General features: G+C 41.3%; 1 protein-coding gene across 1 annotated transcript in view; it reads right to left on the bottom strand.

Moving 5' to 3' along the window:
- Positions 1 to 25,778, bottom strand: part of musk (muscle, skeletal, receptor tyrosine kinase) — a 48,896-nt gene that overhangs the window by 9,662 nt on the left and 13,456 nt on the right. Inside the window, exons 3-12 of the mRNA XM_034192808.1 lie at positions 23,701 to 23,852; positions 23,375 to 23,502; positions 22,482 to 22,623; positions 22,199 to 22,323; positions 16,954 to 17,113; positions 14,580 to 14,586; positions 9,935 to 10,198; positions 5,288 to 5,481; positions 4,770 to 4,793; positions 2,754 to 2,842 (exon numbers count right to left, since the gene is read on the bottom strand). Of these exons, the coding sequence (XP_034048699.1) occupies positions 2,754 to 2,842; positions 4,770 to 4,793; positions 5,288 to 5,481; positions 9,935 to 10,198; positions 14,580 to 14,586; positions 16,954 to 17,113; positions 22,199 to 22,323; positions 22,482 to 22,623; positions 23,375 to 23,502; positions 23,701 to 23,852 (1,285 nt within the window). The remainder of the gene's footprint in view (positions 1 to 2,753; positions 2,843 to 4,769; positions 4,794 to 5,287; positions 5,482 to 9,934; positions 10,199 to 14,579; positions 14,587 to 16,953; positions 17,114 to 22,198; positions 22,324 to 22,481; positions 22,624 to 23,374; positions 23,503 to 23,700; positions 23,853 to 25,778) is intronic.

Here is a 25,778-nt window from a genome sequence, read left to right as displayed (position 1 = left end):
CTTTTTTATGTGATGTGATGCTGCATCACTGACATTTTTAAAAATGTTGTTATTGATATTATGATGGTGTAAATGAGATTAAGGTTTTCTTGCATTTCCTGCCCCCCCCCCCCCCCCCCCCCCCCCCACACACACACACACACACACACACTCTGTGAATCAGTGCCTTTTGGGCCTAATAAAGCATCAGAAAAATTATTTCCGACTTCAGCACCAAACAGAGTTGACCTTAGAAATGAATGTAATACATCTTGGAGTCAGGCTGTCGGGTTTTTACTCGGGCAGTGGTGCAGTTGTGAAATTCACTGTCGTGAGGGACATTTAAGGATTGCATGTTTGTTTCTGGAAACCAGACTTGACAACTTGAATATTGCACATCTGGTGGTTTCATGTATCCAAAGTTCTGATGTTCAAAAGTGCAGTGGTAGAGTTCATTCTAAGAGACGTGAAGTTATGAGCTGAAACGTCTGACTTCAACATCTGCTCACAGCTGCGTGTTTTTAACAGATTATACGGCTGTTTTCCAGCTGGTGTCAAAACATTCGCTATAATAATTTAAAATCGGTGAGATATTTGTCTTATCTGTGACCTCTATAACCCAGTAGTACTCCTGTCATCATAAGACTGCCAAAGGTTCTTTTAGAGGCAAAGTTCTTTGTGTTACTCGTGAGAGCAGCCGGTATTTTCCAAGTCTGACTTCCATCAACTGAAACTAGCTGTCCTTATCTGTGGTGTGGCTTGTTTATGGCAGCATTTGCAATGGTGTGCAGTAAATGTTTATATGATTTTATAATTATTATAAAAGTATCAGGGGTGGTAGACAAGTGGTTCGTGCACTTGGTTTCTTTGCAGTAGGTTCCCGGTTCAAACCCCACACATTTCCACATTTCTCCATGTGATGTGAAGTGTCAGGAAGGGGATCCGGTGTTAAACTTGTGCCAATTAAACATGCAGATCTACCTCGGATTTCCCGTGGGAACCCTGAGGGTAAACAAGGGAGCAGCCGAAGGGTCTTACTTTTTCTATGAAAGTGGGACACTGTGTAATGTGGAGGGGTTGAATAAACTACACCCTCAGCTCAGTGTTCAAAACTCTCCTGCTGGAAATAAAAGTTGTCTTTTTGCTCAGAAATAAACTCTGTCTCTAAAGTTCAAAGTTGTACTTGTTGATTTGACCACTTTGCATTATGTGTGGAGATCTACATCTGCAGGTGGATGCTGTGAGCTGGTCTCCTGGACTCTGCAGGTCACATGACATGATTTAAACATTACTCAAACCTATAGTGGTCACATGACATGATTGGAACATTATTCAAAAGTATTTGTGAAATTCATTGTGGATTAAATATTCTGGCACTTTCACATAACGTGTCTGTGTGTGTGTGTGTGCATGCGTGTGTGCACGCACAGGACATGCGTGTGAAGGCTGATTGTTTCCAGAACCAGGATGTGGATCTTGCAGACCCTCTTTCTCAGCAGAAACATAAAAACACTGTTTAGTGTGTGTGTGTGTGTGTGTGTGTGTGTGTACTTGCACATGTTGTGAGGACATGTTTATAGAAGGTTTTTTTTTGTTGTTTTTTTTTTTCTTTCCACCTCTGTCTCATGTTTCTTTGAACATGGCCCACACTGCACTATGATCTTCCCGCGCACGCCTTTTTTCTCGTTTTCTACATATATTCTGCACAAACATTTTCGTAACAATTCTTTGTCGTTCTTGCTGGTGTTTAAGACATTTTGCTCCTCACCCACCTGGCTTGTTCAGTTTAAAAATGTCAGATGTCGTCGTATCCTGAGAACTTTGGTAACCAGGTCAGTCTGTTCGATAATCATCATCACGGAGCTCACCCCCTGGTCTTTGTTCATTTCTTGGCTGTGGTCTTGAAGTGGTTTGTGATGTTTTTGTTCTTTGATGTCACAGAATTTGTGTAATGTCTGAAGGTCATGGACAAAAACAAACTTTGAAACCTTTCAGGCGGATGGCTGATGGAATGACATCGATGCAGGATTTTTTTTTATTTTTTTTTTGCCACTGTGCAGCCAGTGAGGTGAGTCACCGTGCGGTCAGTCAGTCATGCAGCATTTGTGAGCAAGATAACTTCCATTTTACCTGTCTGAATACCACCAAACTGGGTATATGTATTACACACAGTGACACCAAGAAGGATGTTTGTTTTGGGGTCAAAAAGTCAAAGGTCAGAATCCCTGAACTGTGTGTTGGACATTGTGACCCCAAGACGTCTATTTCTTTTGAGGTCATAAGATCAAAATTAGTGTCAAAATCCCTGAACTGTACTTTATAAAAGCCATCAGCAGAAAAGTGTCACTTGTCACTGGTAATCTTATCAACATTAGTGGGGACTATGGTCATTGTACTGAATTGTCAACTTGTGTTAAATAAGACTTTAGATGAAATATTTTAAAAATATTATGAGTTTGTTAATGGTTGGTTGTTTGATTGTGGGATGCTGGGGAGTGTTTGGCGTGGGTGTCTTACATTAAGCTATTTCCAGGATTTAATCTTTCTGCTTTATTTACAAAAAAAAAAAGTGGCTTCATTAAGCCGCCATGGAGGAAAACTGGATGAACTCAACTTCTGTCAAATCAATACGGTTGTTGTCAGCACCAGGCATCGGTCCAGAAGAATCCAAGTCAGAACCTTCAGAACGTTGACCTCATGTAAAGTGAGAAGTAAAATGTATCCACACTCTAATTCCCAAGATGCCGTTTTCTCGCACATGCACACAGGCGTACCTGTTTGTCCCAGGGTTGGCATGGTAACCCAGAGCTCGTCACGTTTACACCGCCTTGATAGAATCGTCCTCTGTTGTTATAACATGTTGCTGTTCACAGAAAACATAACAGACATGGTTAATTAGAAACATATTCATTAGAGTGCATTCCTCTGCCAAAACAGAAAAAAACATTTCAGCAGTGTCTGACTATTTTCATTTAAAAATCCGTTCATGGTAAACTAACCCATCCTGTCTAATAAATAAACAAACAAAAACAACTTATTACATTTAATGAACTAAACAGAATCTTTGAAAGACGCCTTTTTCTTATCATTTTTAATAAGACTCACATTTGCCTTCTGTGACATATTTTATATATTTATTGAAATATTTTCTGGAGTAAAGTCGCAGTTGTGTGTGTGTGTTTACTAGTTTGGGAGGTCCTGTGACTTACACTCCGGTGCAACTTATATAATGATAAATCTCATATTCCTCATTAATAATGAAAATTTTGATTATTTATACAGGGCTTTCCTGGGAATCAAAACACTAAAAATAAACTCTAAAAATAATAAATGGCAAGAATAAAATGTAAACTACAACAAAGAACAAAAATCCCAAATTAAAGAGTGTTAGGACGCTGGCTGTCCGGAAACCATAGCGACTGAACCCGCAAAGCAGGCTCCTAGACTTGGCGTAGGAGTAGGAAAAACATGGTCTTTATTAGGTGCGGTGCACAGGTGGTCAAGCAGCGGAGCAGAGGGACAGTTGGGGTCAGACAAAAACGCAGTCATGATCAAGCAGGGGTCAAGGCGCGAGCAAACACAGTAATCAAAGATGAGGCAAAAGGCATGGTCGAGGAGAACAGAGCAAATAATCGGTACATGGCTAGGCAAAAACAGGAATGTGAACAAAAGGCTGGAATGTGTGAAAGAAGCGACAACAAACTGGCGGTGAGATGTGAGACTGTGAGGGTTTAAATGCTGGTGGACAAATCAGAGTCAAACGAGGAACAGTTGGTGGTGTTGAGGTGCACGTGTGGGAAAAATCTAGAAAGGGGTGTGGCTGGGTGAATCGAAGATGATACATGGTGCAAGATAGGGAGGGCAACACAAGGTGAAGTGATGAAAAGACAGAGATACATGAACATGTGCCGAGAGTGAGTGAAGGAAAACACAAAGCAGACAGCATAAAGGTGAGAGACAAAGACATCATGGCAGGTGCAGGGCGTGGAGTGAACGTAATCAAAAGGGAATGAGGACAAACTGAGGAAGCTGAAACAGAATATAATACTACAATGAACAGGAACTAGACAAGAGCATGAACCTGAGAATTAACCAGAGAATATTAATAAAATAAGCAAAAGACAAAACAAGACTGAACCTGACTATTGACTGAAGTATACCAACAGATGATAAAACAAAGACTAATAATTAACAGAAAGCAAAACCAAATACTTAAGCATAACTGATAACTCAAATGAGAACAGCAAAATAAACAAGTGAGAAACTAATGAACAATAAATGAAAACACAAGTGACAGAATGGAACTGAACTATGGCTGAAGTATAAAAATAACCAAGAAACAAAGTGGCAAAGCAAAACAGAACCTAGGATGAACACATGATGAAAATAAATGATTAATAAAGCAAAGCTGGGGCAGACGATGGGCAAAAGAAAGAGGGAACAACAGAACCAAAGCCCTGATCAGGGCCAAAATGTGACAAAGCGGTGATAATACACTAAAAAGGTATGACTTGTATTCTAAAAAATACAGTAAATTGTGTGTAATAACTGTAACAACTAATGTTTTATGGTTTCTACACACTAAGAAGTGAGATGCATATTTAGATCCAGGTCAGACCAAACATTCTCATTTTATACAAGTTAACTAAATAACTTTTCAGTAATTTTTCAAACAAGTGTGCAAAATAAACAAATAAAATGTATTTTATACAGTATTATACTGATTATTTATGTTCTTAATGAGATTACCATTAACGCAGATTGATGTTAAAGATCATTTTTATACTTACTTGTTACTTTGTCTTTCTTCAGGTCTGAAACACAAACATCCAGTAATTTACAGATGAAATTATATAATTTTGCAACACAACGCAGCACTCATTAGTGTGCGTACCGCCGTCAGAGATCTGGATTTGTATCAGCACACTTCAAACGAGTTCTTCAGGTATCTTTAATTAATATTGTTGACTTGTTTTTTTAATTTACCAACAGAAATGTTCAGAGCTTCCTGTTTGCAAAAGTCAATGTGATAACTAGATGGGCACTCAGCGATTAGATACCTCAGCCAAGGTCTCAAATAACAACACAACTATAACTGTGTTAAAATACAACTTCATTATCATGTTTGTCCTTTGACTGGAACAGATCTAGATCCTGATCCTGATCTGCAGAATGCCTCACATGTTTTTTGTCATGCTTTATGCAACATGTGAGACTTGATCAAAATTAAACATAATCCATTCTCTTAGTTTATAATCTGAATTTAAGGTCATGCATTTTTGTGAAACATGAGAGTGAAATGTCGTACCGATAAATGAGACCTGTGTACAGGTGTCTGGGTCTGGATGAAGACTTGGCAAGGTTTGACAGTTTGGTAGCAGCAAACCAGGAGAATTGGGCCTGATTCGGGAACTGTAGAGTCCAGGTGGAACCGATTTGCTGGCCTCCAGTATCATCACGTCCTTTAGACAGTACAGCTCCTTTACAAGCAGACAGTGTTCTCTGTTTTAAACAAGAGCACACAGAATAATGACCTTAAACATCTAACTGTTATAATAACGGTGAATGTTTGTTCACCATGAAATGTGAAAAACATTAAAACAAAAAAGTAACAGAGTTATTCCTTGACACACCCTGACCTTTGTCTTTGACATAAAAAAAACATAATATGGACCCAAAGTGACCAACACCCCAAAAACTCTGGGTAACAATATTGCAACCTGGCAGATGTTTTCACAGTGCTTCACTTTTCCACATTTTGTTATATTACAGCCTTATTCCAAAATGGAGGAAATTTGTTTTGTTTTTTTTTCTCTCAATTCTACTCACAACACCACGTAATGACAACAAGAAAAATGGTTTGTTGTTGTGTTTTTTTTTTTTTGTTTGTTTTTTTTTGCAAATTTATTAAAATAAGAGCAATCAGAGATTTCTGATGTCCACCAATCCAGATCACCTCCAAAATTCAGTGGAGTCTTCCATGGCCTAATATCTATCGGTGGTGCAAAGCTGCAGCCCCCATTCTTCCCCCCAAGCTGACGGCGGCGCATCTCAGGGTTCCTGCGTGGCCTTCACCCACTTGCCTCAATTCAGATAACAGACTTCTTCAAACTTAGTGCACATAAACAATGTCAAATGTGTATGTGCTGTCTTTAATTCTGATGTGTGCCATTATTACGGTAAACAAGTAATAATTGTGGACTAATTGCTGTCTGCTGTAACTGGAGTGTAAACATAATTTCTCCACTGTGAGATCAATAAAGTATATCTCATCTCATTTGGTGAGAATCCGTGAAGTAGTTTTGAAGTAATCCATCAAAGCCTATATAAAAGGAGAACTTGATCCAAAATCTGGATCCAGATCTGGATCACTTCCAAAATGTAATGGAGTCTTACATAGCCTAATATGTATCTGTGGTGAAAATTTGGTGAGAACCTATGAAGTAGTTTTGACGTAATCCTTCTAAGTCTATATTAAGTGGAACTTGATCCAGAATGCGGATCCGGATCATCTCCAAAATTTAAGCCTCCGTCACACATAGCAAGAATGTGGAGGAACCATTCCGACGTGGCAAATATTGGCATTATCCAATGCAGTCGTGAAGAAAAGAGGTGTGGCCAGCCGGTGTCCGAACGCATCCGGACTGCCTCGTGCACACCTGCAGGATGCAGCCCAATCATATTTCAGACAACAGTCAGATGACACAGACTGCTGTCAGTGGAGCTGTCACTCACCCACTCAACTCAAGGATTCAAAAGAAGTTTATTGTCATATGCACATAGGAACATGTTGCCTGCACAGTGAAATGTGTTTACTGCATTTTTACCCATCCTAATTGCTAGTTAGGAGCAGAGGTCGCCTTTTTTGGCTCCCGGGGACCCAGCTCCAGATGTATATCCCTGCCCTAGGTCACGAGCACGGCTGAGCAAACCTTGACCGGCCTCATGACACACTTAACAAACAACAACACACATAAGCCGGTCCGGTACATGAACACATGTAAAAGCACACACAAGGAAAGAATTGGGGAAAGAAAAACCTCCATTGCTGCTGCGTTGAACTCACGCAGCACCACTGGAGAGCAAAAAAAACCCCATAGCACAGAAAAACAGTCATAACAAAAACAAAGAGACAATCACAATCATAAGTGTTCTTCAGGGGGAGGATTTTATCCCAGCGGCCTGGCAGATTCCACAGTCTGAAACTTAGAGTGGCTCCCAAATACATCTGAATAGAGGAGATGTGGTCTTACTGACGATCAAAGCGGTTTTCCAGTGCAGCCATTCTCCCCGAGATGGATTCCAACGTGCGGTTGACACCCGCCAACTGAGCTGACACTGCCCTTCCAATTGAATCAATCATGTGGGGCAGCCTGGACGGACCAATTAACGCCGCCTCCACCGTCTTAATATTCTAGTAGACCAGTGCTGTGGCCGCTCCACACAGCAGAAACCCGGTCACCACAGCTCCAAATAAGTAAACATCTTCAACGTCCTCCACAGACAACATGTACAGGCACATGCCTTGCCACCTCCGCTAGCTGTCCATCACGTAACCCGCCACATGTATCTCGGCAGGACAGGTCGGGTCCTCCGCTCCCGAGTGCCTTGTGGAAAAAATTGTATCAATTGCGTTCAGAGACCACTTGATCAGATCCATTTTGCCGTTTTCCAGAGGAACAGGGCTGGCAGCCTCACAGACAAAACACGCTATAGTAGCAGGAAAGTTGGGGAGGGAGGAGGAGAGAAAAATGCAACCGTCCCAACCGAGAGCAAGAAGGCAAAAAATCAAATCTCCGCTCGTCCTCACATTCCCAGTGCTAAACTGACCTGTCATCAGTGTGTCTCACAAGACAGAGTGTGTGTGTGTACGTGCGTAGAAGAGGCAGTCTGAGTGATAAGTGTGTGTCCACTCAGCTGCGTGCGTGTTCACAATGGCTGTTCTCCACACACACACGCGCGCGCGTGTGCCTGCTTGTGTAGAACAGGTGATCAAAGCAGCGCACGAGTGTGTGGCCGAGACGTTTGCTCAGCTGCGTGTATATGTGTTCATAAACGCTGTACCGGCCACTCCGCGTGTGCATGTGGGCGCACATGTCCAGCTGTGTGTGACGGGGGTATTAATGGAGTTTTCCATGGCCTAACGTGTTTTGACAGTTTTGTCAAAATCCGTGCAGTAGTTTTGACATAAATTCTCAAAAATATCCCAAATACCCCCCCACATTGTCTTTGTGCAGTATTGTGTGTAGAATTTTGAGGGGAAAAAATGAATTTCATCCATTTTGAAATAAGGCTGTAACATAAAAAACTAGAAGCACTCAGAGAGTGCAAACCTCCGCCAATGCCATGGGGTCACTGACGCCATAACATGTACACGCCGTGGAATCATTGAACCAAAAAAAGTCTAACAATGATGTTTGCTCAGTAGTAAAAAAAAGTTTCATCTGCTGTGACTGGACAGCATGTATCCTTAGCGCTTGGCATCACAGTTTATTGCAACTTGCACCTTTCCCAGAAGCTACTGTCATCTGAGCACTGATATTGATATTGCATGTGCTTATAGACAAAAACAAATAAGAGACAAAATTCAATTTATTATTCAACTAAACTGCAAATATATGAATTTTTTAACATTCACGAAACACTTCTCTAAACAAGGCCATAGGGTCACTGACCCTAAAGAGATTCCCTCCTTGGCACAGTGATCTATTTCTTTTTGTCTCTTTCTCTAAAATTGTATATAATAATCATTAGATTATTAATATATAAACAAATAAATTTAAGAAATATTACAATTTGAAAACAAATGCACCCGAACGGGATGACAACTGCTTAATGCTAACTTTTAACATTGAAAATGCCATAGACATGCTAACGCGTTAGCATCGGGATCCGGATCGTGATCCGGATCACCACTAAAATTGAATCACTTGTTCCTCTTGTCATTTCCAACCACTCCACAAAATTTCATCAAAATCCGTTCAAAAGTTTTTGAGTTATTCTGCTGACAGACATACAAACAAACAAACGCGACCAAAAACATAACCTCCTTGGCGGAGGTAAAAATTTCAAAAAAGTGCAGCGCTGTGAAGACTTTCCAGATGTACTGTATCGGTTAGCCGATAATATCAGCTGATATGAGCCTTTTATGAATGAATATCTTTGTGGATATTTTTATTTTTGCTGATATGAATTCCTTTATTTTACAAAAAGAACAAGGCAGTAAAACACTTTGGCTGCTGGAAATGGTGTCATTAGGTTATCCAGCAGATGGCGTGCTGACAGCATTTCTAAAAATGCTGTCAAGCATGGCTGGGACCCCATTACTACTTGGTCACTTTAGCTCCAACAGACTGAGGCAAAGTGACTGGCTGCCATTCATTTATAATCATAGTGGGTGTTTTACAGCTAGGCGGGGCCATGATAGGCGAGAAGTTTAGGTAAATGCTGAGCAATGAGACATGGCAACTGTCAATCCGAGTAAAGGCAGCATGACAGCAGCGTGCCATATATTGGATGGTTGTTGTTTATGTTTATAGGCATTAATAATAAAGTTCATGTTTAAATTGTAAAACATCAAACCTCAGTTGCGTTTCTTTGTCCTAAAGGTTTGACAGTGAAATGTTAGCTAGCTGGGCGGGGAATTAAGGCTCAACCTTGTTCAATAATTACATATTACGGGTGTTCATGTTCAATAAAATATCAGTTTATATGTATTTATCAATCTATTAAGATATTGACTTCTTAATAAATCATCACTAATCACTTTAACTCCTAATAAGTGTTAATGTTTATTACTGCATTAACTGATGTCAGTTAATGTATCTTAATTGTAAAATGTTCCCAAAATATCCAGCAGTATGTTTTCCACAACATTCTGTATTTCTGTTCATATTTTTCAGTTATAACTTTAATCCTAATTGTGAAAAGCTGGACATGAACTGAAAATGAATACCTGCAGACGGGTTTGGGAGCAGGTCCTGACCCTGAAGGGTTGCAGTCTGGGAACAAGGTGTGACACAGCAGGGACCACATCGCTGGACTACACGGAACACCAAGTCCATTCACCTCCGCCCGCCAGCTCTGAACCAGGAACTCCTGCATGTCCTCCGGATCTGACAGCGAGGAGTTAAAGAAGACCAGAGAATCTTCTGACAGAATGTTGCGGCAGACTTCTCCGCGGTACGCACCGCAGTAACCTGCACTTCCTTTGTACAGTCTGTAGAGACACACACTCGTGACACATAGTTCAAAATGCTCCTGCATCACACATTTTGACATTATTCATAAAATAAGTTTTTATTTTTGTTGCTATGGGGAAGTTGAGCACGCCTCTTGAGAATGCCCAATCTGAGAGTTCGTACCATTGTTGCATGTTGTGGCATCCATCAGACTATGGAGCGTTCCTGGAACCTTATTGGCAACCTTCCAGGCCAATAATCCATCTCTATCTTTAGTGTCATACCTGTAGAACTCATCTGTGTGTGCCCAAGTATTTGCTCATTTGACACAAAGTCATTGCAGCGGTGGAGTCGTGGTGTCAAAATCCAACCCCTCGTCTGCATTGACACCTGGGTAATGGCTCAAGTAGAGGATTGCCTGTTGGAATGAAATATGGTGGGGACTGTGTGTGCCCAGTGGCTGCTATGGTAGCCACGAAGGCCCAACAGTAGTCCTGAACACAAATGGACTAACAGGGCTCTGGTGAAACAAGGAGTCCTCAGCAGTAGATCAGGTGGATGAGGTGATAGCTAGTAACCCAACGGCTGTAAAGCCGGATGAAGACTGCTGCATATCTGTTAAGGACTGTGTATTTGTGGATATGCAACGACATTCCTGCATTAAACAAACCCACACACACGTGCCTCTAGATCATTCCTGGATGTTTTGGGAACTGACAACAGACCATATTCCTGGCCAACGAGGGATTGCCATGGACGGATTCCAGCAGCACTCAAGGATTCACTGGAGAGACCTACTACTGAAGAGCGTCAGTCATCCCCTAAGGTCACTGGTTAGAGTCCAGACTTCCCTGATTATGATCCAGTACATAGTGCCGAGGGCCCAGCAACTGGAAAAGGCAAAGAACCCACTTATCAACGGGTAGCAGCAGACTGATGTCTACGTTTATTATGTGGGGATGCACCGGTGGTCTGCCTGTCAGGACTAGGACCGTAGTGACCTGACTTTGATCAGGATTTGTTTCAGTGGATTATACATATGGACAAAGTTGATGTACATCAAAATAATCTTGTTAAATCCAATGAAAAATAACAACTGGCCTTGGCTGAGGAGGTCAGCGTGGTGGGACAGCAGTTAGCACATTGCCTCCCAACAGGAGGATGTGCAGTCCAAGCCCACCTGTGCCCCAATCTCCATGTACAGTTGGAGCGTAAAACTAGTGACAAATATACATGTGGACTGGATCCATAACGTGTGTATGTGTTTTCTGTATGTTACCACATCAGTCAGTTCATTCACTTATTCATTCACTTATTCCAAATAAGGGTCACGCGGCACTGGAGTCTATCCCAGCAGTCATTGGGCAAGAGGTGGGGATCACCCTGGACAGACTGCCTGTCTATCACTGGACACATCATTCATTTCTCTTGTAAATTGTTGTTAACACCCACCCCCCACCCCTGTGTAAACAGTAAAGCTGTAATCTCTTTCTCAAACTCCAGATGTTGGTTCTTACGGTGGTTGCTGCTTCAGTCGAGTTCACGTCAAACCATCAAACCTGAAGCTGACCTGTAAATAGGTCAACCTCACATTCTGTCTCTGCTCTTTCCTTCTTTGACTCGTTCTGCATTTTTATGTCATGCAGCTGTGAACGCCAATTTGACAAATCATTTTTGAACCAGCATGATCTGTTTGCCGATTTATGACCTGCGATCGCCTGTTGACCCTCCTACAAAGCTCCTGTAAGGATGTGATCTGACTCCATGGACTTGCATAGACCGCATGTGGTTCCAGGACTGTGTTTTGTGGGTAACCAGAGTTCAAATGGAGCTCTGAGCACATGTGTGACCAAGAGACCACGTTCCCACTTGGTTTATTGTCTGAGCTTAAATTCCTCTTCTCTGCGGTGGAGCCAAAGGAAGCAGAGACAGTGAAACCTCCTTCATACATGCAGTGGAATCGTGAACTTCTCTGGACTTTACCCAGAGGAACACACATGTACATACAGTTTGGACTGGACATTGACTGGACTTGCTGGGTCTTCTTTGTGTCCACTGATGAACTGTGTTAATGGTGTGGACAAAAATCTGCCTGTTTTAAACTACAAATTAGCTCTTATCCAGACAGTGAAATAGTAGCACATTTTGGGAAGAGTTTTTCAACTTGTCCTGAACAATTGGACAAATGTTAATGTCAAATCCTGCAGTTCAGTCATTTGTCTGCACTGCATTAAGCTCAGTTATACATAAACTAAATTTTAGGCTGTTAAAATGTGTCAAAGCGCTGTTGCTCAGCCACATCTTGCAAAATGTTAAATGCCAAATAAAAAGTTGATTTTTATCCAGATTGTGGCGGTCTTCCAAAAAAGGAAGAGGTTGTAAAATAATACTTAAAATATTTGTTTAAAAAAATTACTGTTTTGTGCCATAGTTTGTAAATATGTGCAGTGCATTTTGAAGCTTTCTTGCAGGATCTTTTCTGAGCTCCAGGTCACTAGTTTGAGACCACTTTGATCTATGTCTTTGTTAAATTTCAAAACAAACATGCTGTGATTAAAAAGTAAATCAATATAAAACCCTGGTCCCACCAAATAATGAAGGATGAATAATGAGCCACGTAGCATTTTTTTTTTTTTGCTACACGAGGATTTATTCAACTATCGTGGGAGAATGGAGGCTCTGAGAGGCTCTTAGAGGCAGTATCTTTGGTTAACGAGGCTCATCTCTGAGTGTGGTGCTAACTTCAAGATGTTCAAAATTCAACAACAGCATGGGGCAGTTTATGTACAAGTTACTATGAGGACTAACAAGGATTATAGAGACATGTTTGTGGTGAGGACGAGGTTGTAAAAGCCCATTATCTGAGAGCCTACCAGCTAGGAGGACAGGGAGAGACTGTTTTGGACAGGCTCGGGCCTCTTGCACACACAATTCCACCTGCTTTTTTTCCCCTCTCTTCTGCTCCATGAAGTGAAGAACAGATTTGAAGCAGCTAAAATTATTCGTAATGTTTTTATTTTAACAGCTTGGTAAAACAGTTGCATGTTCATTCATTCTATATAATCAACTGTAAAAGTATGTCTATGGTAGATTTAATATGTTGTTAATGGTTTAGGAGCTCTGCTATGTGGGTGCAGAGGCGGCTGTCCAGGAATGCAGAATGGCAGCGCACGCAAAGGAGCGATTTTGCAGACATAAAGGGATGAACACAAAGTTAAAAGTGGGATCACGGTGTCAAAAGAAATAAAGCCAGTGAGAAGAAGCGCAGAGGCGGCTGTCCAAGAACCCGTGGTTTGGTTTTAGCTGGTCTGGTCATTCAATGACTCTGGAACACAGGTGAACAGCAGTGCACACCCACCGTACTTTACTGGAGCATTTATTTTTTGACTGCGTTTTAAAAATGTGACATCTTAAATGCTGCTGTGAATTGAAAACCCACACTTTAAAGGGAACGAGGGCTGGAGTTTTGGACCAAACCCATGCCTAAACGTGCACCAACGTCGTGTTATCATGGCGCTACATGGATCGCGTGGCTTGACGTGGATCATATGTGGCCACACGAGCCACTCGAGGATGGATGAGGCTCAAATGACAGGTTGGTTGTGGCTCACTAGAGGCACATGCAAGGTACAGAGAGGCACATTGAGACACCTCAGTAGCGGATATGTAACGGTTAAAACATCAAATCATTCTTCAAATAATTGCTGACACACCCATGCGTGGCTCATTATTCATGGTTTATTATTCGGTGGGACCGAGGCTTTATATGTGATGGCTGAAAGCAGCAGCATACCTCAACCAGGCTTCACGTAACATCATAAAGGCCTCTGTTTGTTTATGTGTTTGTCCCACCCTCGGGGTGAGGGACAAAAAAGTCTGTATTCACAGGACAATGGCAGACACATTTGGCAGTTTTCTCCTTGTGATCTGTTTTCACATTTGTCTCGTGTCCATCCATCCTGCAGTCACATTTATGACCTCAACTGTGCTTCAGTGCCAGGAGGAGGCGCTATTCACATCTCTGTTTGACTAACCAGAGAGCTTTCAGGAATCTGATTTTAGCCCCACTGGCTCTTTATGACATCAAATGGCAAGGACATTAAAGGAAGAGATGAAAAGGAAATTCCTTCTGATGTTGGAGAATTTGAAGAACAATATGAAAGGATTTCATTTCAGGCATTTTCCTTGACTCAAGGTTGCTAATAATATGAATGAGATTCAACAACAGCATGGAAGACAGTACCAAGATCAACAGTTTGTCTGATAAATACACAGCAGCGGTGCTGCGTTCACATTCAGTAAGTGACACACAACGTAACGAGTGTTCCTGAACATCACACGTGAATTATATCACTATGTACAGTAAGAGCAGAAGAAGGAGACTTGAACAGGCAGGATGACATGCAGACCATCTCTTACCTCCACTCTGCGGGGAAGTGGCAAAATCCAGACCACGCCGGGGGAAGGAGAGTGAAGACGAGAAGAAATAAGGAAGGAGACACATGGATAAAGATCAGACATGGAACAGAGACCATCGTCCTCCACTAACCAGCTCATCTGCAGCTTTGACACCACTGAGTGACAGCCGAGAGGAAAGTGTGTGTGTGTGTGTGTGCGCGCGTGCGTGTGCATACACAAGAAGAGACTACAAACAGCTGACACCACACACAAAACTAAAGGTGACAGCTAAGAAAACAGAGCAGTAACAGGCACAAATACATTCAGTAAGTTTGTATATATATTTGGACAAACTTTCTTATTACTTTTTTTATGCTCTGTTGAAGAATATTAGATTTGAAACTCAGCAGCTTTCACAGTGCTGTTATGAACCATGGAGCAGTGGTTTGCACTCTTGTCTCACAGTCAGAAGGTTCTTGGTTCAAGCCCCTGATTGCTGACACACCCATCAGTTTGCATGTTCTCCAGGTTCCTCCCAACATCAAAAGTTCCACATTAGGTTCATCTGGAGCTGCATCAAGAAGAGCACTGAATGTAAAACATTTGCCAAATATAATCCAGCAGGTCAAACTGGAGCATCCAAAATGAAATAAAGAGATCAGGCTTTGTCATGTAAAAAAAAGTTTATGTTCTAAATTAAATAACCATAAAAGCATGCATAAGCATGTAACACAACTAAATCCTGGCTTTTATCCTGCTGTCTTCACTTCTAGCTGAGGATAGGGAAGTATGGGATGAGCTGCTTGGTTTGCTTTCACCACAACCCAGACCCAGAAAAGCAGCAGAAAGACAGAAAAAAGGAATGAATGAAGGAGTTTTCCCTGTCCTCTGTTGCCTGTGTGCTTGCTCAGACGGCTTGGTATGGTTAGACCAGTGGTGTCCAAAGTATTCCAGAAGGGGCCGAGAGGGTGCAGGTTTTCCTTACAGACACTGACTCCAGCAAGTGATTTCACTGATTAACATCACTTTGAGCAGGTGAGATGAGTTCACCAGTGAAATCACCTGCTGAAATCAGTGGCTGCATGGAAAACCTACACCCTCTCGGCCCTTTCTGGAATACTTTGGACACCAGTGGGTTACACCTTACCCATGTGAAGCGCCTTAGAGCAGCTTTGTTGTGATTTGGCACTAGATGCACTGAACAGAAACATAAATGCTCCCATTTTTCATGAGCTGAACTCAAAGATCTAAAGCATTTTCTATATACACAAAAGAACTATTTCTCTCAAATATTGTTCACAAAACTGTTAGTGAGCACTTCTCCTTATCAGAGATAATCCATTCCCCCTCACAGTTGTGGCATATCAAGATGCTGATTAGACAGCATGATTATTGCACAGGTGTGCCTTAGGCTGGCCACAATAAAAGGCCAGTCTGAAATCATCATATTTGCTTTACTGGGGGTTGGGGGGTGTCAGAAAATCAGTCACTACTTGGTGTGACCACCATTTGCCTCATGCAGTGCAACATATCTCCTTCATATAGAGTTGATATCAGCCACACACCATCGAATGTGAGCATTTGCTCACTCAAGTCGGTTACAACGACGAACTGCAGTCAGGTTGAGACCCCGATGTGGACAACAAGCATGCAGATAAGCTTCCCTGAGATGGTTTCTGACAGTTTGTGCAGAAATTCTTTGGCTCTGCAAACTGATTGTTGCAGCAGCTGTCTAGGTGGCTGGTCTCAGACAATCTTGGAGGTGAACATGCTGGATGTGGAGGTCCTAGGCTGGTGTGGTTACACGTGGTCGTGGTTGTGAGGCCAGTTGGATGTACTGCCTTATTCTCTGAAATGGCTTTGGAGACGGCTTATGGTAGAGAAATGAACATTTAGTTCACAGGCAACAGCTCTAGTGGACGTTCCTGCAGTCAGCATGCCAATTACATGCTCCCTCAAAACTTGCGACATCTGTGGCATTGTCCTGTGTGATAAAACTGAAAATTGTAGAGTGACCTTTTATTGTGGCCAGCCTGAGGCACACCTGTGCAATAATCATGCTGTCTAATCGGCATTGTGATATGCCCCACCTGTGAGGTGGGATCGATTATCTCAGCAAAGAAGTGCTCACTAACACAGATTTAGACAGATTTGTGAACAGTAGTTGAGAGAAATAGGTCTTTTGTGTATCTAAAACATGTTTTAGATCTTTGAGTTCTGCTCATGAAAATGGGAACAAAACCAAAGTGTTGCGTTTATATTTTTGTTCACTGTAAATAAAATGAATGAATGAAAGTTCTTTCTGTGAGGCAAAAGTGTGACCCTCCGCTCCACTGTGCTGCTTCTGTTGCTGTCGGACTGATTTGTTCATAACTGTATTTCAGAGGTGTCTCACCTTCTACGGTGACTCTGGCAGTCGCCTTCACCGTGTTGGCACCAGCACTGTGTCTGTTGGAAGCCAGGCAGGTGTAAAGAGCTGGTTTATTCACCGTCACATTCAGGACAGACAGGACGATCTCGTCCACCAAAGTCTCCTCAACCGAAGCACCTGAGATCTTCACAATCCAACAATAAGAAATAAAAGTACAGCAGAAATATTTCATCACATGCAAAGAAAATTTGTCTACATATGTTTGAAGCCAAAAATCCTCAGCAAACCCCAAATGAAAAGAGGACGATTTGGGTCTGTTTTAAAACTATTACTGTGATGGGCAACAACATCTATAGATGAAAGGTAAAGTCTACTTTTTGATCTCTGTGTTATAATCAGGTTATTCCGACTCTAACCACTAGGGGAAGTGGGCATCTACAGTGGTTTTGGTGGTGATGCCGATGGAGCTCACATGGCTTCAGGGTCACTGTGATTCAGCTGTCCTTCAGAATTATCGAATTCCAAAGCTAGATTGAACACAATTCTAGAAATCAAGAACATACTGGAACACTAAAATATCCCCACATCAGCTGCCTGTCAGATCAAGAACACCCTCGGAGAGATAAGCCCAACACAAGATACAAACGCCATAAATGTCACATATGTACCAGAGTGGACCAAAACGTTATTTTTTTTGTTGTTGTTATGTCTGTCAGTCATAAAAGTTAACCAATGTTGAACTCATAATGTTAAATTATAAAGCTTGATTACAGTAATAAAGGGCATTATGAACTTATGCTTCAACTGAAACCGTTTTACTTTTAGCAGTCTTTCTCACACTCACTCATCTTCAACCGCTTAGTCCAGTTAAGGGTTGCGGGGGACTGGAGCCTATCCCAGCAGTCATAGAGCACGAGGCGGGGTACACCCAGGACAGGACGCCAGTCTGTCACAGGGCCACAAACAGACAAACAAACACATTCACACCCACCTGCACACCTAAGGACAACTTAAAGATTCCAATCCACCTAACCCCCATGTCTTTGGATGTGGTAGGAAGCCGGAGCACCAGGAGGAAACCCACGCACCACGGGGAGAACATGCAAACTCCACACAGAAAGGCCACAGAATTGAACCCATGACCTTCTCGCTGTGAGGCGACAGTGCTAACCACCAAGCCACCGTGCTGCCCTTTTAGCAGTCTTATTTTTATTGTTTTGACTAGTCACAATCCTTACAGTATACATGTTTTAAACCTTTTATTTATCCCATTTTAGCTAAGTCAAAGTTATTTTGTTGTGTGGGCCGCCAGAAGAGGAGGTACTGCTGGCCCACCACCAGAGGGCGCCCTGCCTGAAGTGCGGGCTTCAGGCACGAGAGGGCGCTGCCACCACGGACACAGCCGGGGGTGACAGCTGTCACCCATCTACTCAACATCATCTCACTCCATAAAGACCAGACGTCATCTCCACCTCGTTGCCGAGATATCATACTTCATAGGAGGTAACACTCTCAGCCTTTTTGTGAGATTTGTAACTCTGTTATTTTGAGAATTTGCAGGAGAACCGGTCGTTTGTGAGGAGGCTGTGCAAGACGGCGCTCCTTTTCAGCTGAGACCGCTGCAACATATTGAATGAGAGGTGGAGGTGGCATTCCCACCGTTATTGTTACTGGGTGTACACACACCCACACTTGACTGTCTTTGTTCTTCACCAGCAGTACCAGATCCGACAGTCGGGGACGGTGATCACCTGGGAATTCGGGACTTGGCGGCTCCAGTATTCACCAGGTTCTGGGGCGGCGGAAATCGTGTGGTTCCGGCTCTTCTCAGGACAGACGTCTTCTATCCTCGAGCCTGCCCACACGTCACCTCCTGTGTATTGACTGTTATGATATTCTGTGATTGTCTGTATGTTCGTTGTGCACATTCACAACATTAAATTGTTACTTTTTGGCTCATCTATTGACCGTTCATTTGCGCCCCCTGTTGTGGGTCCGTGTCACTACACTTTCCCAACATATTTGTGAAGTTTGAATTCTACTTTTATTGACGTTTTCATTTTAAAAAGCCAATAAAAAAAAATTTACCTTCAAAAACTTTTTTGCAGTTGTTTGTTTCAAGTAATCGAACCAAAGTTGTTCACTTTAAAAAAGAAGTAATATTTCACTTCAAAATGCAAAAAAAAAAAAATCTTGTGAATTCCAGATATAATTTATTCTCTTACAGTTCAGTGTAAATGAGCATTTTTTTAAATTAACATTTTACAAATCCATAACATCATTATCTTAATAATATGTGTATAAATATTATAAATGTGTAAAACCTGAATGTTTATACTGTCATAGGTGTTGAATTCTTAAATCTGTGGTGGAACCTGGACCTTAATGCAGCAGCAGAATTGTTGAGTTGATGCAAGCACCAAATTTGGTATAAATACTTCTGAGAAGTCCTTTTAAAAAACAAAAAAAAAACAACCCATTAGCCACATGAAATTTTATTTTTTATATGTATGTTTATTGTATAATGTTGAAGTCATTGTTTCATCTGTTCAACAAACTCTATCATTCTGTGTTCTACTCTTACCACTCTTACCTAGGTTAGCCCACAAGCTAATGCAGTTTAGTGGGGTGTGGGCATTGCAGTGCACAAGCAACTACTTGGACCCACAGGTAAACGTTTGGTAAGCAGTGAGGACTAGTGTTCATCCAAAGGACATGGCTGACTTTAAAAAGCAAAAATACTACCTCTGCTATTAAATCCTGACACCCCAAAACACCATTGCACGTTCTGCAGCAGGCATGTACACACATTAAAAAGTTAAATTCACCACCCCCACCCCACAAGTCCACACAATGAACATTGAAATAACAACACTGAAACCAAGATTGCACAAAGGTATGATGCCACAGGGCAACATTTCGTCACCTTCCTAAAATAGTGGCCCAAGTCATGTTTTGGAAAATATGACTCAGGCCATTATTTTAGGAAGGTGACGATTTTGAAAAAAATAGTTGCCATATTGAAAATTGAAGTGGCTAACAATTGTTTTTTAAATTTTTTCTTTCTTTCTTTTTGCATTTATTCTTGCAAGCAGGCCAAGAATTACCATTGCTGCTTGCATTAAAAAGGGAAGATTCTTATGATATATGTATTTATCTGCTGCACTATCTGCTTCAGATGTAAGCAGATAATCTTGACTTTATCTTGTCTTTAGTGTCTAATCACAGTGTTATGTCAGAGATCAGATAACATTAATTCTGCCAGAATTAATTAATCAGTTCACAAACACACCGTATTAATATAATATAGATTCACTGTTTATTCTGCTCTTCTTGCCTAAACAATCTCTCTCACTCTTTTTCCTTCCACCTTTTGTGAAGTGTGTGTGTGCGTGTGCATGTGTGTGTGCATGCGCAGCTGGTTAGAAAATGTACTTTAAAACCTGTCAACATGCTGTTTTTGCTGCCGGTTAGCAGATTCCTCAAAAACTAATATAGTGGTTTTCATTAAATGAGACAAATTGTTTACTAGCCTTTAACAGGCATTATTAATTAATTAATTAATTTTAACATGGGATATATAATGAAAAATAAAATTGACTTCTCTGCCAGTGATGTTGGGTGTTTTTGATGTTGGTAAATATACATATTCAAATTAAATGAGTGCTATTAAACTTTCCAATCTCCAAATATGAAAAATCTAAGAAAATTCCAGTTCCTTCTCTGTAACTTGGGAAATATTTCTCAACTCCGGCTCCCAGATTTGATGTAATTCCACCAATTGATATTTGTTTACCATGAATTAAAATTATTCTTAAAACCTCACGTGGTTTCTGTCACAGCCAAAATAATCACAGCTTCTTTTCTTATTCTTGATCTCATAAACAATTATGCAGCATAAATTTCTCCCCCTTTTCACTCTTCTGTTTCTTTGCTTTTGTGAACTACACATCTGTGGTTATTGTTTAGAGAAAACCAACAAAGCAAACATGAAACATTGTTACTTTGTGCATCGAACACATGACAAAGTAATTTCAAGTTACAAATGACCCATTAAGGAGGTGCATTGAACGCAGCATTACCATTACCAAGGAGGAAGTTTTTTGCTTCAATTTGTTGATTTGCAAGATTAGGCTAAAAGTCATTAACCAATTTTTTTGATTGATTACATTTTGCTGATGATGCAGATTCAAATAAACCACTCTAGATGGGACGCTGTCCAAAACTGCTAATAATTTATGACTTGCAAACTGAACACCAGGATGCATCTAAACCTAAAAGCACATTGTCTCAAAACCATAGTTCAGTTAGAGGATGGTTGAAGGGTAAAACCTATTTATTTATTTATTTATTTATTTTTTTTAATCTTTTTTCTTCCAGAGAGTTGAGCTATTGCATTCTTTTGAGTTTCTCAATGATTTTGGACATCAGACAAACAAATAAACAAGAGTTTGTCCAGACGTCCTTCACAGCTGGCTCTGATTTGTAGCTCGCGTGTTGATAATGAGTCTTTCTGGAGTCTGTGGGCAAGTAATAAAACACTGTGTGCTGTTTTCCTCAAATTTTCCTTGACCTCACATAATGTTGGTCACTGATGTTTATTTAATGCTTTTACATTTATAAATCAATAATAACTAAACAGGTTCTGTACTATAGGTTAGTATTTATAACATGCTCCACTAGCAGAAGATAACTAAGCCCAGGTTTTGGTTTGCTTCGGTTGTTCTGCTTTTAAAACCAGGTGGTATCAAGAGGAGCATGGAGAAAAGCTGTGGCACCTTAAAACCACCTAATTGGGGTAGACCAGGTGTCACCACCCCTGTTCTTGGAGGTCACCTACCGTACATGTTTTCTATGTGTGGGTGGGTGGAGCAGGTAGAGCTGGACCCGGGTGACCCCGGGACAGATTGTCCTCTACAACACACCACAGGGAGCTTTGGGTGAGGATCTGCTGAATAACAACAACCTGTCAACAACAACCTGTGTTATCCATGGTCAACCCTGACCAACAGAAGCCTACATTCAAAGAGTGTCCAACCTCGGCAGGCCCAATGCAACATTAACTCAAGTCCAGTTTCCCACCAAAGTCTATCAAAATCTTTTGATGTGTTTTTGAAATATGCTGTGAACTAAAAACACTGGTGATCACATCATCTCCATGATGGACAACAACGAAACATCTTGATAACATCTGTCCTTGCTCTTCGTAGCAACAGATCAAATGCCTAGATGACACCAGCCCAATGATCTACTAAATCGGGTCACTCACAGTATTTCCATTTTCAAGCCAGGTGATGGTGGGTGTTGGGTTTCCTGTGGCGTTACACTCCAGGGAAATCTGGCCACCAAATGCTACCCTTTTGTCCTTTGGCACCCGCAGGATTCGTGCTGGAACTGGAGCCATACACAAAAAACAAGTCCCACCAATCAACAAATATTTGGAAGATAGCTTCAACCCCAGTAGTGACCTGATCAACAACATTCTGACTAGATCAAGGCTACGCATGTAGGACTGTTGAATACTGGCAACCTCTAACAAGGTCGCTACGCACTCTGAACCTCGATGGTGACGGGCTTCGAAAAGGCCAAACCAAAGCTGTTCCTGGCCACACAGCGGTACTGTCCTGCATCCTCCTTCTGGATGTTATGGATCTTCAATGCACCGTAGTCCAGAATGCTGACACGGTCACTGACCTGAGACAGATGAGATGGGTAAAATCATTCTACTTTGGTGTAGTAAATATTTAAGTTTTAGGAGGATTTCTCACCAAATGTGTGATTACTTGAAACATTTTCAGTCAAGCACTATGAAACTTGAAGAACCCACCTCAAGCTTGATCATTTGAGTTGAGTCTGTTTAAGTTAATGAGCTAGTGAACACTGAACACATTTGCTAGAATCAACATACATTGATGTTAATGAATTTGCTGTATTGTGTGGGGAGGAGGAAAATACTAGAAATGTGTAATAATGCTGTTTAATCCCAATGCAAAAATCTAGATGTGTTCAGGCTTGGTAGAGGTTTGCAGTGTTCAGGGCCTTTGTAGTTTCTTGTAGTTTATGTCAAGTTAAACCGAGAAAACATTGAAACTCTTACAGTAATAGCATTTTTGTTCATGCTATCATCAGTAAAGTCAGAATCACACGGGGTGTTCTGACAGGAAATTCAGCTGAACAGATACAGGTCTTGGGCTACACCCCTGAAAGTGTGCGTGTCACTACCACCTAGGGTGGCAAAACTTACCACCAATTAATTACTTGGTATATATCCCTAGTTAATGTTTATGTATGATGGCCATCCCAGGGTGGCAGCTGTAGCCAGGTGTAGGGGTCAATGAAGGATTTTACAGCGACTGACATCATGTAAATCCACTAAAAGGACAATATGTGACAAATTGGCATGATGGTTCTGTTGTGGTTGTGTTTTGTGATGAAGTTAGAGTACCTTAATGAGCTCGTCGTTTTTGAGCCAATTCACTTCAGGTTTGGGATTGCCCAGGGTAACACAGGGCAGCACTGCTTTGGATTCAACCAGAAGTGTTAAGTTGGTAGGATGACGTTTAATCTGAGGCTCTAGAGAGAGAAGTTTTTATTTCAGTGTTAGCATGTGACTTTGAAGTCATAGTAAAATAACACTTCTCATTGTAAGATAGGATGCATTGAGCTTTTATAATTCTTGGAACTATCAAGTCCAAGTTCCTGCTCAGTTCTGGACTGAAGAAAGTCGACTGGACACCAGTCTGACAACTTTGGAGACTAAAACATACGCACTCATCTTTAGCTGCAGAGCGCCACAGCTCTTCGCTGGATCTCCAAAACCATTATTGGCGAGGCAGCAGTACTCGCCACTGTCTGATTCTTGTACATGAGGGATGATCAGCATCTGACCCTGTTCCCTGGTAATGTACCGGGTATCATAGTACCTGGTGGACAAACAGGAGACATCAAAGAGCAGAGAAGACTAACATACTTTGTTATACACTGAAAACCATCCATTTATATGTTTGGTGGTGGAAATATCTGAGAAGAGTGAAGGTAAAAATCTTTAGGGTGTTTATGGTTCTGTGACTTGGACTCTAACCAGTATCCTATGGTGACAACTGGATTTCTTTGGTATTACATCTCTCCAGAGGTTCCTGGAGATCAGATGATTAGTATCACTTGCATTGTTTGGTCATGTGATGTATGTGTATGGACATGATCCAACACGCAGGTGCCTCAGTACTGAGTAATTCGTGCTTATTCCCGGATACGGTAATGTGAACCAGATGGCCGTCTATGACAGGCCCTGGAGAAGATGCCAGTCCAATGCACATTGAGGCCAGTCCCCATTTACTGGAATGATGTCTTGTACACAAACACAAAGAGTTACTGTAAGTAGGAACTGAACTCCATTCTTTTAGATTTCAGTATAGCTCTTAACCAGTGAGGTACCTGATCTGCACAATGCTGAGGGCTCCAGCAAATGGACAAGGACATGCCTACATTTCACATGGCTGTAGAAGGTAGATGTTTACTTTTTGGAAGTGCGAATGGGCCCTTTGGCTGTCTTAGAGGTTGCTAATCAAGACTCAGGGTAGAGCCATTGTGAGGTGGCTCTGGTGTTGGAGGCACCAGCACATGTTCCCTGACCTCACCTGAAGGTCCACTGTATCTCCATAAATTATTTGAGCCAAATCATTTCATGCAGTTTGGTAAATCTTGGTGAGGAAGCACCATCCACGAGGTATTATTACAACGCAAGCAACAACAACGAGTGAAGACGTTTCCTCTTTCTCTTCACGTCAAGATCTGAATTACCAGTTGTTGGTCAACTCACTGGGATTCTCACGAATGAGGACTCATGCTGGGTCATACTTGCTGGATCAACGTCCCATGTGGACATAGTATTGCACGAGGTGCCCCATCACAATGCAGGTATGTCACCCCATGCTGTCCTGGTTAAGTAACTGCATGTTTGTCAAACCAGCAGTGGTATCGATGAACTCCAGGGCCCTATGATTAGCAGCAAGACTTCACAAACATCTGAACAGAGTTGCCTCTCTTTATTTTTATGATGTGGGCCTTTTGCATATTGTAAGATGCCAACATGGCTCAAAATAGGAGGTTTCACTGACCCTCATCTATCAGATTGCAAAATTTCAGAGTTGAAAATGCAGTAGTTTTTCTGCAATAATTTATAAAAATTTAATGGTTTCACAAACTGACTGAGTCCATTAACTCAGCATCATGAATTTACCAACTGTGGGGTTATATGGTGTCTTAGCCCCTTCAACTAATGGATTCCTGTCAGCAGAAATACAGACCAAAGTGTTGAACATCACATGGACTCTGAATGGAAAGAAATTATTCTCAGATATTATATGCTTGAGTCAAACTGCAGGTGAATCTGTTTTTAGGTGTTCAGTTACCTCATTAAATGGTTATATTTGGTTGTTTTTTAGGTGTTTATTTTGTATAATGGAATTGTTTTTGTTTTTTTTTTGTTTTGTTTGTTTTTAGGTGTTTGCTTACATTATTGGATGGTTGTACGAGTATTTTGGTACTTTTTAGGCGTGTACTTACATTGCTGAATGTTTTTTGTTGTTTTTGTTTTTTGGTTCTTTTAGGTGGTTAGAACAGAATAGGACAGAATACAATTCTTTGTCATTGTACAGAATACATACACTGATTATTTTTTGGTGCTTTTTAGCTGTTTATTTACATTGCCGGTTATTTTGGGGTACTTTTTTTGGTGTTTACTTACATTATTGGATGGTTACTTTTGGTACTTTTTAGGCGTGTACTTACATTACTGAATTTTTGTTTTGTTTTTTTTTTGGTTCTTTTAGATGGTTAGAATAGAACAG

This window comes from Thalassophryne amazonica, chromosome 17 (assembly GCF_902500255.1).
Source record: "Thalassophryne amazonica chromosome 17, fThaAma1.1, whole genome shotgun sequence".
Classification (NCBI taxonomy): domain Eukaryota; kingdom Metazoa; phylum Chordata; class Actinopteri; order Batrachoidiformes; family Batrachoididae; genus Thalassophryne; species Thalassophryne amazonica.
This window is presented reverse-complemented; position numbering and strand designations above follow the sequence as displayed.